Genomic DNA, 12930 nt, shown 5'->3' with positions numbered 1-12930 from the left:
GAAGTTCGCGAAAACGCTGTTGGTATGTTTCCGGCACTAACTCATATGCTCTCAAAATAGCATTCTTAACTCGCTCATAATTCAACGTGTCCTCTACAGACTTCCTGGGCCTTACCAGTCAGTTTACACTGGAGTAAGATAGGCCACAGTTCTTTAGGCCAGCGTAGAGCCCCAGCAATGCGCTCAGATGCACCAAAATAAGCTTTAACTTCGGCCACGTGAAAGACAGGCACCGGGAAAATTTGCTCACATCATACCCACTGGCAGACAGTGGAGGCAACACTAGTAAGTAAGTAACGTTGTGAGCAGTGTCAAAATTTGCCTGTAACTCTAGCTGCCTCATCTTCAACATTGTATCTGCTTCTAGTTTCTTAAGCTCCAGCTCTCGGCGGAGTTGGAAGTCTCTCTCTAAACTTTTAACCGGCCATCCTGCTTAGAGCCAGGGCATGACTCAACCAAAAACGGGGGGCATTGTTACCGGCTTCTCTGTCGCTATCCCCCATTGAACAGCAGGAGTACCATTACCAAGCGGGTCCCCCTACACTCGCTAGGTCAAGACTACTCACAGTTACTGGTAATGTGATAACCCTCTAATTGATGAGTCCATCTAAAATCACAGCTTTAAGTTAAGCTTTAAGTAGAGAAGGGGACAGAGATGCCGCAGTGGTTTCAGATATCATGGAGTCTTCTTGCACTTATCAAACTGGCTCAGATCTGGGCTGGACACAAAAGCATTTCAATCAAAAACTGCCATGGCCACCACACATAATACACACAGTATCACTATGCTGAATACGATAACATAATGCTTGATATTAACCCCTCCAAAAGGCAGGCAAAATCCATCCACATAAACTTCCTCAGCACCTGCGTCAACAAAGTTACCTATATATCTTCAGAAGTGTGCTGAAAGAGCCACAAACCCACAGCAGCACACATAACATATGGTAAGAAACAAGTTTAAAATAGGCCTACTTTTTAAAATGTCAATAGGGTTAATAGCAAGGGCATACACTAATAAAACTGTGTCCCAAGTAAATTATCAAAAATGTTTGTGAAAATGAGTTGTGTCAACTACAACAAAATTGGTGAACCAAGCTCTGTCAAAACATTGTACACACTTAATTTCTTCACATAAAGAAAACAGACATATTGTGGAATTCAGATATATACCATATGTGGGGTTAGTTTTTTAAATTTATGACGAGATCACAAGCTGCAAGCAGCGTCAGACTGTTCTCATCTCAAGGCGTCCACAATACCAGCGCTTTCAGAAAAAGTGACAAAACGTAGTTATTTGATACTACATTTTGTCAAATTCACCATCCCGAATTATATGCAATTTGGTGAGTTTTTGAGCATGTTTAGGCCCCCAAAATTCAAAACTATTACTACAATTACTTTTCATGCTCGGGCCCTAAAAAACTGTCCCAATATACCTGAATTCACCCTATTGTGTAGCCTATAATTAGGCTACGGAAACACTGGTGGACCGTTGTTCTGGACCTTTTCCAATCCTATAAAGTCATAACTCTCACAGTATTATGACATTTTCTGTTTTTTTTTTAATTATATTATAACATCATTTCAGGGGTAGCGTATTCTGATAGACTATAATGACTAATATTTTTTTTGATATTGCTGACAATCAGCCACTGTCTGGATGGCATGCCCAACAGCAAGGATGCACAGATTTATGGGCGGGATAACAGACCACACTTGTGGGTCATACGCATGCGCAGAACCGCTAGCAACAGTAGCATAAATCGACAGAACACCTGTATTCAGCAGTGAACAGTTGCAAAACGTCTCAAATTTCTCATTGACTTTTAACCAACACGACTTTTATTTTGAAAACAGCAAAGGGAAGTATGCGTAATATTGCAGCTGACTTGTCGCTGACTCGTCCGCTCTTAATAAAGCAGCGTCCGGCTGAGGGACGCACACCGCAGTCTCACCAGCGCGTCTCCGCAGGCTTTCAGCAGCTATTTTGGAAAATAAGATATATGATGTTTTATCAGGACTCCTAACCTCACGGAGAAAAACACCGAAGCAGAACAGGACTTTTTATTTCTAATGTTTCATGTGTGATGGCTAATGTGTCATTGGTTGAAGTGGGAGTTTTGTTTCTTATCGTGGGGACAGCATCTTTGGCAAATGGTGAGTAACTTAGGCTACTGTTGGTTATTGTGTGGTCTTTTTTTTTATCGCGGGGCTTTAATACATAAATAAATATTGTTCACACAGCTGTTTTGCACATCATGAAAGCACAAATACTAGGAAAATGGTGATGGAGAAGCTTGACAGATGAATTATGCAATTCGTGCAATTAGCCCTTATCTAGTTAATTAAAACTGTGCGGCAATAAAAAGTGTTACTGCAATAAATTCTATTATGACATTCAGCATGATACTGCAGAAATAATCATTAACAGGTGTTGAATTATGTCACTATGACATCACAATTCACTTCTGCACACATTGCAGTGCAAGGTCTATTAGGTGTAAGGATTAGGACAGTTATTTTCATTATGCATTTATCTAGCCATTTTCCTCAAATAACTGATGAGTAAGTCTAGACAATGTATTGATAATCACAAATGCTCATCTCCGGTAACTTATTAACTTTAAATTACTTAAAGTAATTGATCCATCATTTAAACGGCCATCAGCCATAATTAATTCCCAGTTGACTAGTCTACCAGTCAGAAAAATACTTTTGCTTGTACCAGAAATTGCAGTCAGTTATTGAGATTACACTGAGATTGGATTACCTCTAATAATCTTAATTTGCACTAAAAAAGACACACCACATTTACCCACAGGGGTATAGCCAGGTCAAGTTTACCTTTAGTAATGATCTTCCAGGCCAAAGATGTGAAAGGAAGTTCTCAAATGCTTCTCAAATAGCATGCTCTTCTTCCAGCAATATTATGAATAGGGACTATTAGAAGAATACCATGAGAGGTAAAAATATCATTAAGTATAGTCATATTGGCACAAACACAGAGACTCATGTACCTACAGAAATATTTTCGGAGAGGGTTTGCATTTGTAATGCTATTTCAATCCAAGGATTTGAATGCAAGTTCTGAAACATTTCTCAAATTGCTGCAAATGCCTGCAGCTTCCTCATCGAGCAAAGATGTGAGCAACAGGAGGGAGGTGGAAGCATTCAAGTTGAGCACATTCCTGCTCCGTGGTGTGGATGACCAAGCCGGTGTCGTGTCTCATGGTGAAGCAAAGCCCTGCTCTGCCTGTGACCCACCGGGGGCTAGAAGGCGTGCAAAGAGATGCACGTGTTACACATACAAAGACAAGGAGTGTGTGTATTACTGCCACCTGGACATCATCTGGATCAACACACCAGAGTAAGAGTCACTATTCAAATATTCTCTGTTTCCTCCATTTATTAAGTAAGTCATTTTAGATTTAATATGGCTGCAGTATTTTTATCTTACTATGATGCCTCTATAGTGACTTTACACTATGTACTAATGACATCACTGTAGCATTCATGTACTTCCATCAATATCATTTAAAGTTGACTGAAGCTTATAGTGTCATGTCTCAGATGCTTACTGTAGTCACAACTCTTACTAAAGACTTTAATCATAGACTTTCTATTTGAGACTTTCAACTTCAGTCTTTTATTATTTGAACATTGTATGTGCAGGAAAGCTATCATCATTAGAAGGCTACAGGTATACCGTTGGAGGCACAAATATGAGCGCTATGGAGAAAAGAAAGCCCTAAGCTTTGAGTTAAAGAAATAATCTCCATTTTTTTAAGCCATGAAAGGCTTTTTGAGAAACTAAGCTGCAAAACAAACCAGGCATTTCCTCTTATGTAAGTAATTTCTGTGACTTTGGGAACTGTAAAGAGTTAAAGAGTACTGTAAAGAGTAATCCAAAGTGGTCTAGACTTTGAGCTCTCAGGTATTTATTTTCCACTGAAGATTGCTGACCGTGTCCGTCAGGCAGCAGGGGGTGCACCTTTTGGCCATCTGAGATGTTTTGATTGTTACTGAATAGCACTAATTTAGATTTACATAATTCTGCTGCCAACATGGAATTTAAACAAGAAACATGATAACAGGAAAGGTTATTTATTCTATTATACCAAAACCAACACCCTCAGGTGGGTCTGACTAGGCAAGACCACTACTTTCCTCATTCACTCATTCAGCATTCTTATAGTTGTTCTTGTAATTGTTTTTGTTTCAAACCAGCTTCACAATCTGCAAATGTGAAACCTCTAAATATTGCACTTGACTTGCCACAGGTTGGATATTTCCAAGTCCCAACATTTTTGATCTCTAGCATGAAAATGAAAACAACATACACTAATCACCTGCTGCATCACCTGCTGGAAGATGCCAACTGATTTATATCTGTAGCATAAAACAGATTAGTTTTCAGCCTGCAGAGAGCGGTGCAGCATCTGTTTTCTGCTCCCACAAGCACATGCAGAACACTGGAAAGATGATGAAATTAGGCAGAGCGTTAAACATTTTTATAATCTGCTCTTAAAAACAAAACCTGTACACCTTTTACCTTCTGAAAATGCGAACCTCCGTGCGACGAGGTCAAAGACGCTGCGTCCTGACAGACTGGCTGGGTGTTACCTTCTAGATTTATCTCCCCTTACCCAGGGGTTATACCATGGCGAATGAATCAAGCTGCAATCGGAAGGTCTTTCCTCTGCTGTCACTTGGAATGTGAATGTATTGCAGATATTGATTGCTAATGGGTCACAGAAGACTGACAGCTCCTGCTTAGACTTTGCATCAGTTGAAATTTGTAAAATTTTCCACTTCAGCTTTCTCAAAATGTGAAAATCTACTTGTGGACGAGGGACACTGTCCACCACATGAGCAGCATAATGCAGCCCATACGTGCTCAGCACCTGTTCCCCTTTTAACCTGTTTGTTTAACACCTTTCGCCTGAGCTATAATTCTATATTTGACTTTTTTTGCTGAGCCGGGGATTGGAGCACGATAGAGCACGGGAGCATGAGGAGACTGATCCAGAGGGATTTCGGGGGGGAAAGCCGAGTGAGCTGGAGCAGGGCATGAGGCAAAGTAGCAGGCTGCTCTGAGCAGGTTGAGGGAACACAATCCGAAGTCAGTTCTGGCAGGTCTGCGAGGAGATGGAAAACAGAATTCAAAATGAATGATGATCCAAATGATCCAAAATGCCAGACAGGCCTGCCAAACTTAAACTCAGGGGGCAGAACCAAACACAGTACTGGACTTTTGTCTGATAAAGCGCGGTTATTGGCCCCCACACGCAGTGGCAGAAACTAACATAAGTAAAGCCCCAGCGGCATGGAACTGATACAAACAATTTAAACGTGTGAAGCGTGGAAGTACACAGAAGTAAACAGGAATGTTGGATCGGTGTTAGTGGGTAGGCCTACGTGTTTATTATTTGAAGTAGTCTGTTCACCGTTTTAATTATACTTCATTCTCCACCTTATTTAACTTATTACTCACTTATTGAATCTGCCTCCTTCAGTTCTCTTCAAGCTCACAGACCTAACGTAAGTTATCTCTGTTGCAAACACATCAGCGTGCCCCGCGTCTCTCCCATCCTGTATGTCTGCTCCGGTAACTTTCTCCATTAGTTTTAGGGTACATTGAATAAAATGTACTTGTCTTCTGGACTTTTCCACCTGCGATTCCGTTCACAACGGCAGCTGCGCAGCATGCTGAGGACTTAGCCTATCAAAACAAAACCAACGCGCTTTGAGAACGAAATGTTCGACATCTTTGTGTGCATTTGTGGCCAGTAGAACCTTTCGTGGATGAGGTCAAGCATTCTCTCCACCATACCTGTCAACTCTCCTGTTTGTCCCGGGATTCTCCCATATTTTACCAGCCTTTCCTGCTGTTCTCCCGTTTAAATATTTTCCTGTAAATCTAACCTTTCTAAAGAAAAAAAACAAAAAACGCTGGGCATATGACATGTTTGCTACATTCCCCTCCGGTAAAGCAGGTGGCAGTATGTCAAACTTTTTTTTACCAATTTACTTTCATCTTCCCCCCGTAAAGCATCTTAGCCAGTATAAGACAGATAATAGGTCTCCTTTTCAGGGTGGTTGTCAGTGTCACTGGTTGGCTCAGTCGGTAGAGCACTGTACTCACAGTCAAAGGATTGGATAATCTGTCAGTGTTAACTAGGCAGTGTGTGAGTTGGCTGTGGTTGGCTCTTGAGCTGAGAATCTTTTTTCTGGCACAAATAAATGCTTATAATTTGAGATGATGAAATTTAGACTTTGGATTTTAAATAAGGAAACTTTTTAATATAATAATATTAAACTAATGTTGGGGAAAATGGTAACCTCGTCTCCTCCTCCTCTTCACTGGGTCATTTACAGGTAAAATAAGGGCACGAGTGACAGCTTGGGAATTTCTTCTGTTTGAATGAGAGAGTAGGACATGTATAGATCAGATTAGTGACCGCATTGTAGACATATTACTATCAGAAAAGCCTACTTTTAAGTTTATAGGTTCAGTTGAAAGTCAACCACAGAGATTTTCTTTTGACATAATAAATCTTGTATATTTTGAACGAAATGTAAGGATCTCCGCAAGTGCTTTTTTCGTACAAACGAGTCACAATTCTCCTCCAAAAGGTGTCAAAGGATTAAGAAAATGAGTGAAGGAGATGCCATACCATACCCTTCAACAGGCCAAAACAGAGCTGTTCAGAACTGTATCAGTGTAATGAGGCAACTGTTAAATGTACTCTAATACCTTCTTGTAATGACTGTAATTATATGAATGCCATGTGGAGAAAAGGCAGGGTCGTTGTGACGAGCTCATCACGTGCTGTCATGATGAGCCAAGCGCAGACACAGGAAAACCAGGGGTTTGGTTTGGACCCAAACACAGATTACCAGGCAGAGCAGGTTTATTTTATGAGTTTATTAATAATTAAACAAAAAGTTGAACAAGCTTATGGAGAAAAACAGGTGAGCAGTCCAACTCAAGGCAAACAATTCCAAAAAGGGGAGCAGGCAAAGAATCTGGGATGCTTGACGAAGATGAATCCACAAAACACAAATGGAACTAGATGATACGTGCTGTGAGAGCAGCAAAGCACGCAAGTTGCATGTCTGAAATTAAAGAAAAACTGGTTTTGTTCTGGTATTTTCACATCCTGCACGGCCTGCATGGTACAAAAGTGTGAGGTGCTCAGAGTGAGCGGTTCACAGCAGGGTTTTATTAGTCTATAGTGATAATAATGCCAGCTCTCAATATGCAAAGAAATTTTATTGTAATTTACATACCCAGCAATATTAAAATATACTGTACCAAAGGGATGTATATAAATCACAGTGAGACAGCCTGACCTGACCTGGCATGTCAAAGTTAACTAGCATTATCAAGAATAAACATGGATTTAGGGTTCAAATAACCTTTTCCTTAAGTACAAGGGAATGTTGATTCGCTTACTACATCTTTACAATCTATACAACCCAACAACAGTTATTATAAATATAAATACCCGTGTGAAGCTTATGTAGAGTTGTTTTATATATTATTTTAGAGTGGTTAAATGTGGTCATTTTTGAAGACTATTGAAGTCTGTTGTCTGGTGGTGTTGTACTGGACTGCATTATTCTGAAAGGTGTTTCCTATGTTCTGTTCTCAAGTTATATTCAAACGCTGGAGGACAAAATATTAAAAGCAGTATAATGCAGTCCTGTATAACTCTGCCACTAACAGCCCTCTAAAAATCTCTAAAGTCCAATCAATTTCTCTCTGATGCAGTGTCAAAAATGAACAGCATAAGCCTATAAGGCTGTCCAAGTGAAATGTCAGTCAGTTCCTACTGTATCTCTCTGGTCACTCAGTGCACATTATGTGTGTCTTCTTTAGGTACACTGTACCTTATGGTATGTCCAGTTACCAGGGTTCTGTGCGGAAGAGGCGCTCCACTGGGACTGAGCGTGGGAGCAGGGGCGCGGTGGCCCAGCGATGTGTTTGTACACAGCAGACTGACTCTGACTGCAGCAGCTTCTGCATGGACAGGTAAGTGTACCACTGCAGATAAAAAGCAATGTTAAGTGGAGATTTGTCATAAATAACACAAGAATGTACTTTTTAATGAACTAGCAATATTGGCTATAGAGAGCCTAAGTCACTCACTTCCACTTCCGGCACATGGGACCTTATTCTGGAAAAATTATGTACGGTAGTCAATGGCGAGAGACAACTTATATTTTTATCCCGTTAGAATTGAACCCTGAATTACACATATGATGTTGGTCAATTTAAAATAGAATTTTGCAAGTCAAGAAAGTCGCAATTTGTTGTATAACAGTAAAGTTACATGTTGTTTTTGTGTGAAACCGCTCAATGAACTACATCTCTCGTCTCGCACAATATACGTCACCAACATGTTAGCGCGGTAAAGCTAGCTAATGTTCATTGCTTTCTTGATACTAGCTAGATAATGTAGCTATGTTCCACGCAGAAATATATCTCACCTGATGTGTTTAATCCAACGACTCCTGGCTCTTTTATCGCATCATCCTCTCATGTAAGTGTTTTGAGGTTAACTTCAGTAATGTTAGCTTCAGTCATTGACAGAGAAAGTTACGTCACATACGCGACTTTTGGGTTTGTGGTCTTTGTAATTACGTATTTTCACAGTCTTATATCTCAACAGTTTTACATTAAACTGCGACCTTCTTTAATTTAAAATGTATCTTTGACAAAGATCATATGTGTAATTCAGGGCAAAATTCAAACGGGATCAAAATATTTGTTGTCTCCTGCCATTGACTACCGTACAATATTTTCCCGAAATAAGGTCCCATGGTGGTCCACCGGAAGGGGAGGGACTAAGGCTCTCTATGATCCATGTTTTTATTGTTGTATGATCACCTAAAAATAAGGACTGTTGTGTTGTGCCCGCCATGTTTCTACAGTAGCCCAGAATGGACAAACCAAACACTGGCTCAAGTGTAGTGACCGCTATAGGTTCTCCAACACACTTGTAAAGGAAGGGTTAGATGAAGGGTTATCAGTTGGTGGCAGTCTGTAACCTCACCACTAAATCTTACACACTGGTCTTTTAAACAAAATATACAAGCTTTCAAAATTGGAGAAAGATTTCAACTTGGCCTTTCTTCTCCCCTTTGGTTAGTAGCTAACTATACATGCATAAATACACTTAATTTCAAGTTGTTTCAATATAGAAAATATTTATTTATTAAGTATTGGAGGAAAAGCCATTGAGGCAAGGTGGTCCCTGTTTTGAACACCTAATTAGATGTGGCCTCAAGCGTCTCTGTGTATTTGTTTTTCCTTGCAGGCAGATGAGGCCACCCCATAGCAGCGTCTGAAATAGACAAGAGGACAGCAACTGTGAGCAGTGGGCCTGCTATGAAATGAACATATAAGTGACATGCTCATAATCCGAAAGGTGGGCATACGTCTTTGCATAATGCATCCCTTTATTTGGAAAAGTAGCATGAATATCTACTTTTCTGTAGATGGCTCAGTGCCTTCTCATCAGACTGATTGATGAATAACCACAAAGCTGCTTGGACAATAACTGAAAGCGAGGGGTACCAGCAGGGATGCTAATGGAGTGCGTGCAACCCCAGCACTGCCTGTGTCTGTTCTGCAGGTGTGGAGTATGTTTTTCATTATCCTGTCACAACTGAGGATGGTTTACAAGGCCAGTTTGTGTCGACCATGAAATGCTTTGGTGGAGCATGTTGCTTACACATGTGCATGTTGTGTGATGTGGAGGCCATTTCAAGAGCTGCTGCCATCTGACTCCTCCACCACCACCTCCTTTCTCCACAGGCACAGCATTAAACCTGCCTCTCTACATTAGCGTATGCTCGCAAGCAGTAACTCAGAATAATTAAAAAAATTCAGTGAAGTCACTGAAACATTCAATTTATTATTTTGATTATTATGATGCACAACATTTCAGTGGATGAATTAATCCAGTTCAAAGCCTTGTGTATATTAAAATGTGTTTCAATTAATAAATTATATTTTCAAACAATACCTATATGCACGATAAAGGTATATAATAACATGTTGTATATAAAATTGTATATGTAATCATGCTAACAGTCCTCTGTGGTAAAGAACGCAGTCAAGTAATACAGCCAGTGTATGGTACACCTTATTTATGATCTGTTTATTCTTTGGATTGATTGATTGATTGGGTCACCAACTAAATTCACAATTAATCAACCATCTGCACAGGAAAGATGTTAAAAATCTAAATCTAGCAGTTTGTTGTAAGTCAGGCATCTCTGCTTATTAAAAGTTTCTCCAGAAAAGCGCCATCCATTATTCAGTTTCATTCTGCCAAAAGGAAGACATGGATTCCTTGCTTTATATTTAAAGTATTCTGATACACCTGGCTTTATGTAAGCATATTTACAGTTAAATTGTTACTGTTTTTATGGGACTGAAAGAATGGTAAAGAATCTCTTCATTTCAGGCCAGACTCCAGAGTCCATTTACATTTAGAGTATACTGAATTTGTATCAGGAGCCTATGAATTAGGCTAGCTTTAGCCTATATTTGTCCTGATTGGGTGGTAAATGGGCGTGTAGTGCATCTGATTTTCTTGCAGCAGACCAGAGTTTGTGTCCTGTCACAGTCCACTTTGGTTTTTAAGTGTACCCACAATCTTTCCCTAACCTTAACTTAAGTTTTTAGTTGCCTAACCTTAATCACGGTTTATTTGTCATAAACAAAACTGTAGCCATATCGTGGTTGCCATCCACAGATGTTGTTGATATTGGACACGGTAACATAATCCACGACTATGCAGAATTGTTCAATATCAGCATTCTGTATGGCGAGTGGTTTGCAGTTATGTTCAGCATGGCAGAGGATTGTGCCTTGAACAAACATCAGGCAGTTCATTCTCATTTTCTGTTAGTGACAATTGTGTGACTGATGCCAGCAACACTGATTCAAGAATTTTCCTCATAAATTCTCAAGTACCCACTTTGCCCACAAGTGCTTGTAATGACACACCAGAAATGTTAAGAGTAACAACAGTAGATTAAATCATTATGTGAATAAAAAAGACAAAAATGTACTCTTTGTGGTTGTTCCTGTTATTTTCTAAGGGACCATCTTAAACATAATAACATGTTAAGACACATGGCAAAATGTCATTGTCAGATCTGGATAAAATGCAATCAATTTGAGAATCCTTGAGTACTAGTTTTTTCATTATCATTTTATCTGATAACACTTGGTATGAGGGATGCTTTTTAAGGTATAATGAATGTGAGAGTGTTTGTTGTCAGTATTGTCCCAGAAATTCCAATACAAACAAATGTAGTGTTCTTCAGATAAACTGCACTGTTCCTTCCTGCTGGGAACTGAATCTCAATCGTTTTTCAGTACTGACGAAGTTGTGTTTGCAATCACTGCTATATTGAAAACGTAGTGAAAGCTGGTACTTAAAGCTGACAAAGGATATAAAAGATAAACAGTCAGATGTATTCTAAAGCTGATGATACACGGGGCAACTTTTAGAGCAATGTTGCTGGGCAATCTTGCTGGTGGCAAGTCCGACGTTTTGAACAGATAGTGGTGGTGCGGGGAGGGTGGCGGAGTCATGGGGGAAGGGGATTATGGTAGTAATCTTTACTCATTACCATTGACGGAAACATTGCCCAGCACCGTTGCTCTAAAAGTTGCTCCGTATTTGTATAGCGCCTTTTTAGTCTTTTCGAGCACTCAAAGCGCTTTTACACTACATCTGCATTCACCATTCACACACTGAGTGCTCAAACAGAAACTAACATTCATACACATTCATACACTGGCGGAACAGCCACCAGGGGCAATTCAGGGTTCAGTATCTTGCCCAAGGACACTTCGACATGCAGCCTGGGGGAGCCGGGATTGAACCGCCGAATTTCCGATTAACGAGCAAACCGCTGTACCTCCTGAGCCGTACCATGTAGCATCAGCTTTAGTGTCAGAATGTGCAAGTGGGATCTCTTGATCAGAGTTCCACAGAGATCCAAGCAAATGGAATGAGCAGGGCGCTATCAAGAGTTTCACTGGGATCAAGATAAGTGTTGGGCAGGCAACAGAGAGCCGGTAAAACTCTAAATGGCGCAGGCTGAAATCTCCCGCAGGGAAAAATCTTGAGGCATAGGCAAACACAATGTCAGGCAAAAATCAAGCAACACCAGGAACAAAAGTACTAGTACTACTTGAGTTTGGCTGTAGGGTAAGGACCAAGTTGGCGACTGAACAATCTGGCAAAAAAATGAGTGAGGAGCTGTGGTAGTTACAGTCTTGAATACCCGATAACCCGAAGAAGCTTCAAATGAGGAAAAGCCTGTGGCTGCATTGGTCAGGGAACTGGTGGCGGTTGCACACCAAATTGCTGCCTCAAGATCTTGGTTAGCCCTGTCTGTTTGAGTGTTGGTCTCTGAGTGAAAACAAAAGGGATGGGGTGGTGACGGGGCAGTGGATAAGACGCATGCCTTTGGTGTTGGAGACCCGGGTTCTACTCCCCACTGTAACACATCCACTAATGTGTCCCTGAGCAAGACCCCTAGTTTCTCCAGAGGCGTGTGACCTCTGACATATATAGCTATTGTAAGTCGCTTTGGATAAAAGCGTCAGCTAAATATAAAACGAAAGGCTTACTGAGGTACCGAGAGCCTGACAGAAGGTTTTCCAAACCTGAGAAATGAATTGGGGCCCCTGGTTTGATACAATGTCTAAAGGGATACCAGGGAGATGAAAACATTAAGAAGATCTGTAGTGCTTTGGAAAAACAGTCAACAAGAGTGACAATAGTAGTGTTACCTGCAGGGACAGGTAGAGGACGTAGCAGAGCAGCAGGTGGACAGTGAGAGGATTTACCATGAGCAACGACAGAGGTGCCGTTTGAGAAGGGACAGTGG

The 12930-nt window shown here is 40.6% G+C and overlaps 1 protein-coding gene across 1 annotated transcript; it reads left to right on the top strand.

Annotated features, from left to right (window-relative positions):
• Positions 1 to 1908: 1908 nt before the first annotated feature.
• LOC123986827 (endothelin-1) lies at positions 1909 to 9958 on the top strand. The gene is made up of 4 exons (XM_046075238.1): positions 1909 to 2160; positions 3127 to 3370; positions 7889 to 8041; positions 9330 to 9958. Exons 1-4 carry the CDS (start codon positions 2091 to 2093, stop codon positions 9358 to 9360), a joined length of 498 nt encoding a protein of 165 aa, XP_045931194.1. The 5' UTR covers positions 1909 to 2090; the 3' UTR covers positions 9361 to 9958.
• The last annotated feature ends 2972 nt before the right edge of the window (positions 9959 to 12930 follow it).

This window comes from Micropterus dolomieu, linkage group LG18 (genome assembly GCF_021292245.1).
Source record: "Micropterus dolomieu isolate WLL.071019.BEF.003 ecotype Adirondacks linkage group LG18, ASM2129224v1, whole genome shotgun sequence".
Taxonomy (NCBI): Eukaryota; Metazoa; Chordata; class Actinopteri; order Centrarchiformes; family Centrarchidae; genus Micropterus; species Micropterus dolomieu.
Note: the sequence above shows the minus strand (reverse complement) of the source record. Positions and strands in the feature narration are given on the sequence as shown.

What these genes read in the sequence shown, in the direction of transcription:
- LOC123986827 (XM_046075238.1), top strand. Translation starts at nt 2,091, where the DNA reads ATGGCTAATGTGTCATTGGTTGAAGTGGGAGTTTTGTTTCTTATCGTG. An exon ending in GACAGCATCTTTGGCAAATG is followed by an intron (nt 2,161 to 3,126) that starts GTGAGTAACTTA and finishes AAATGCCTGCAG; the next exon opens with CTTCCTCATCGAGCAAAGAT. An exon ending in AGCAGCTTCTGCATGGACAG is followed by an intron (nt 8,042 to 9,329) that starts GTAAGTGTACCA and finishes TTTTCCTTGCAG; the next exon opens with GCAGATGAGGCCACCCCATA.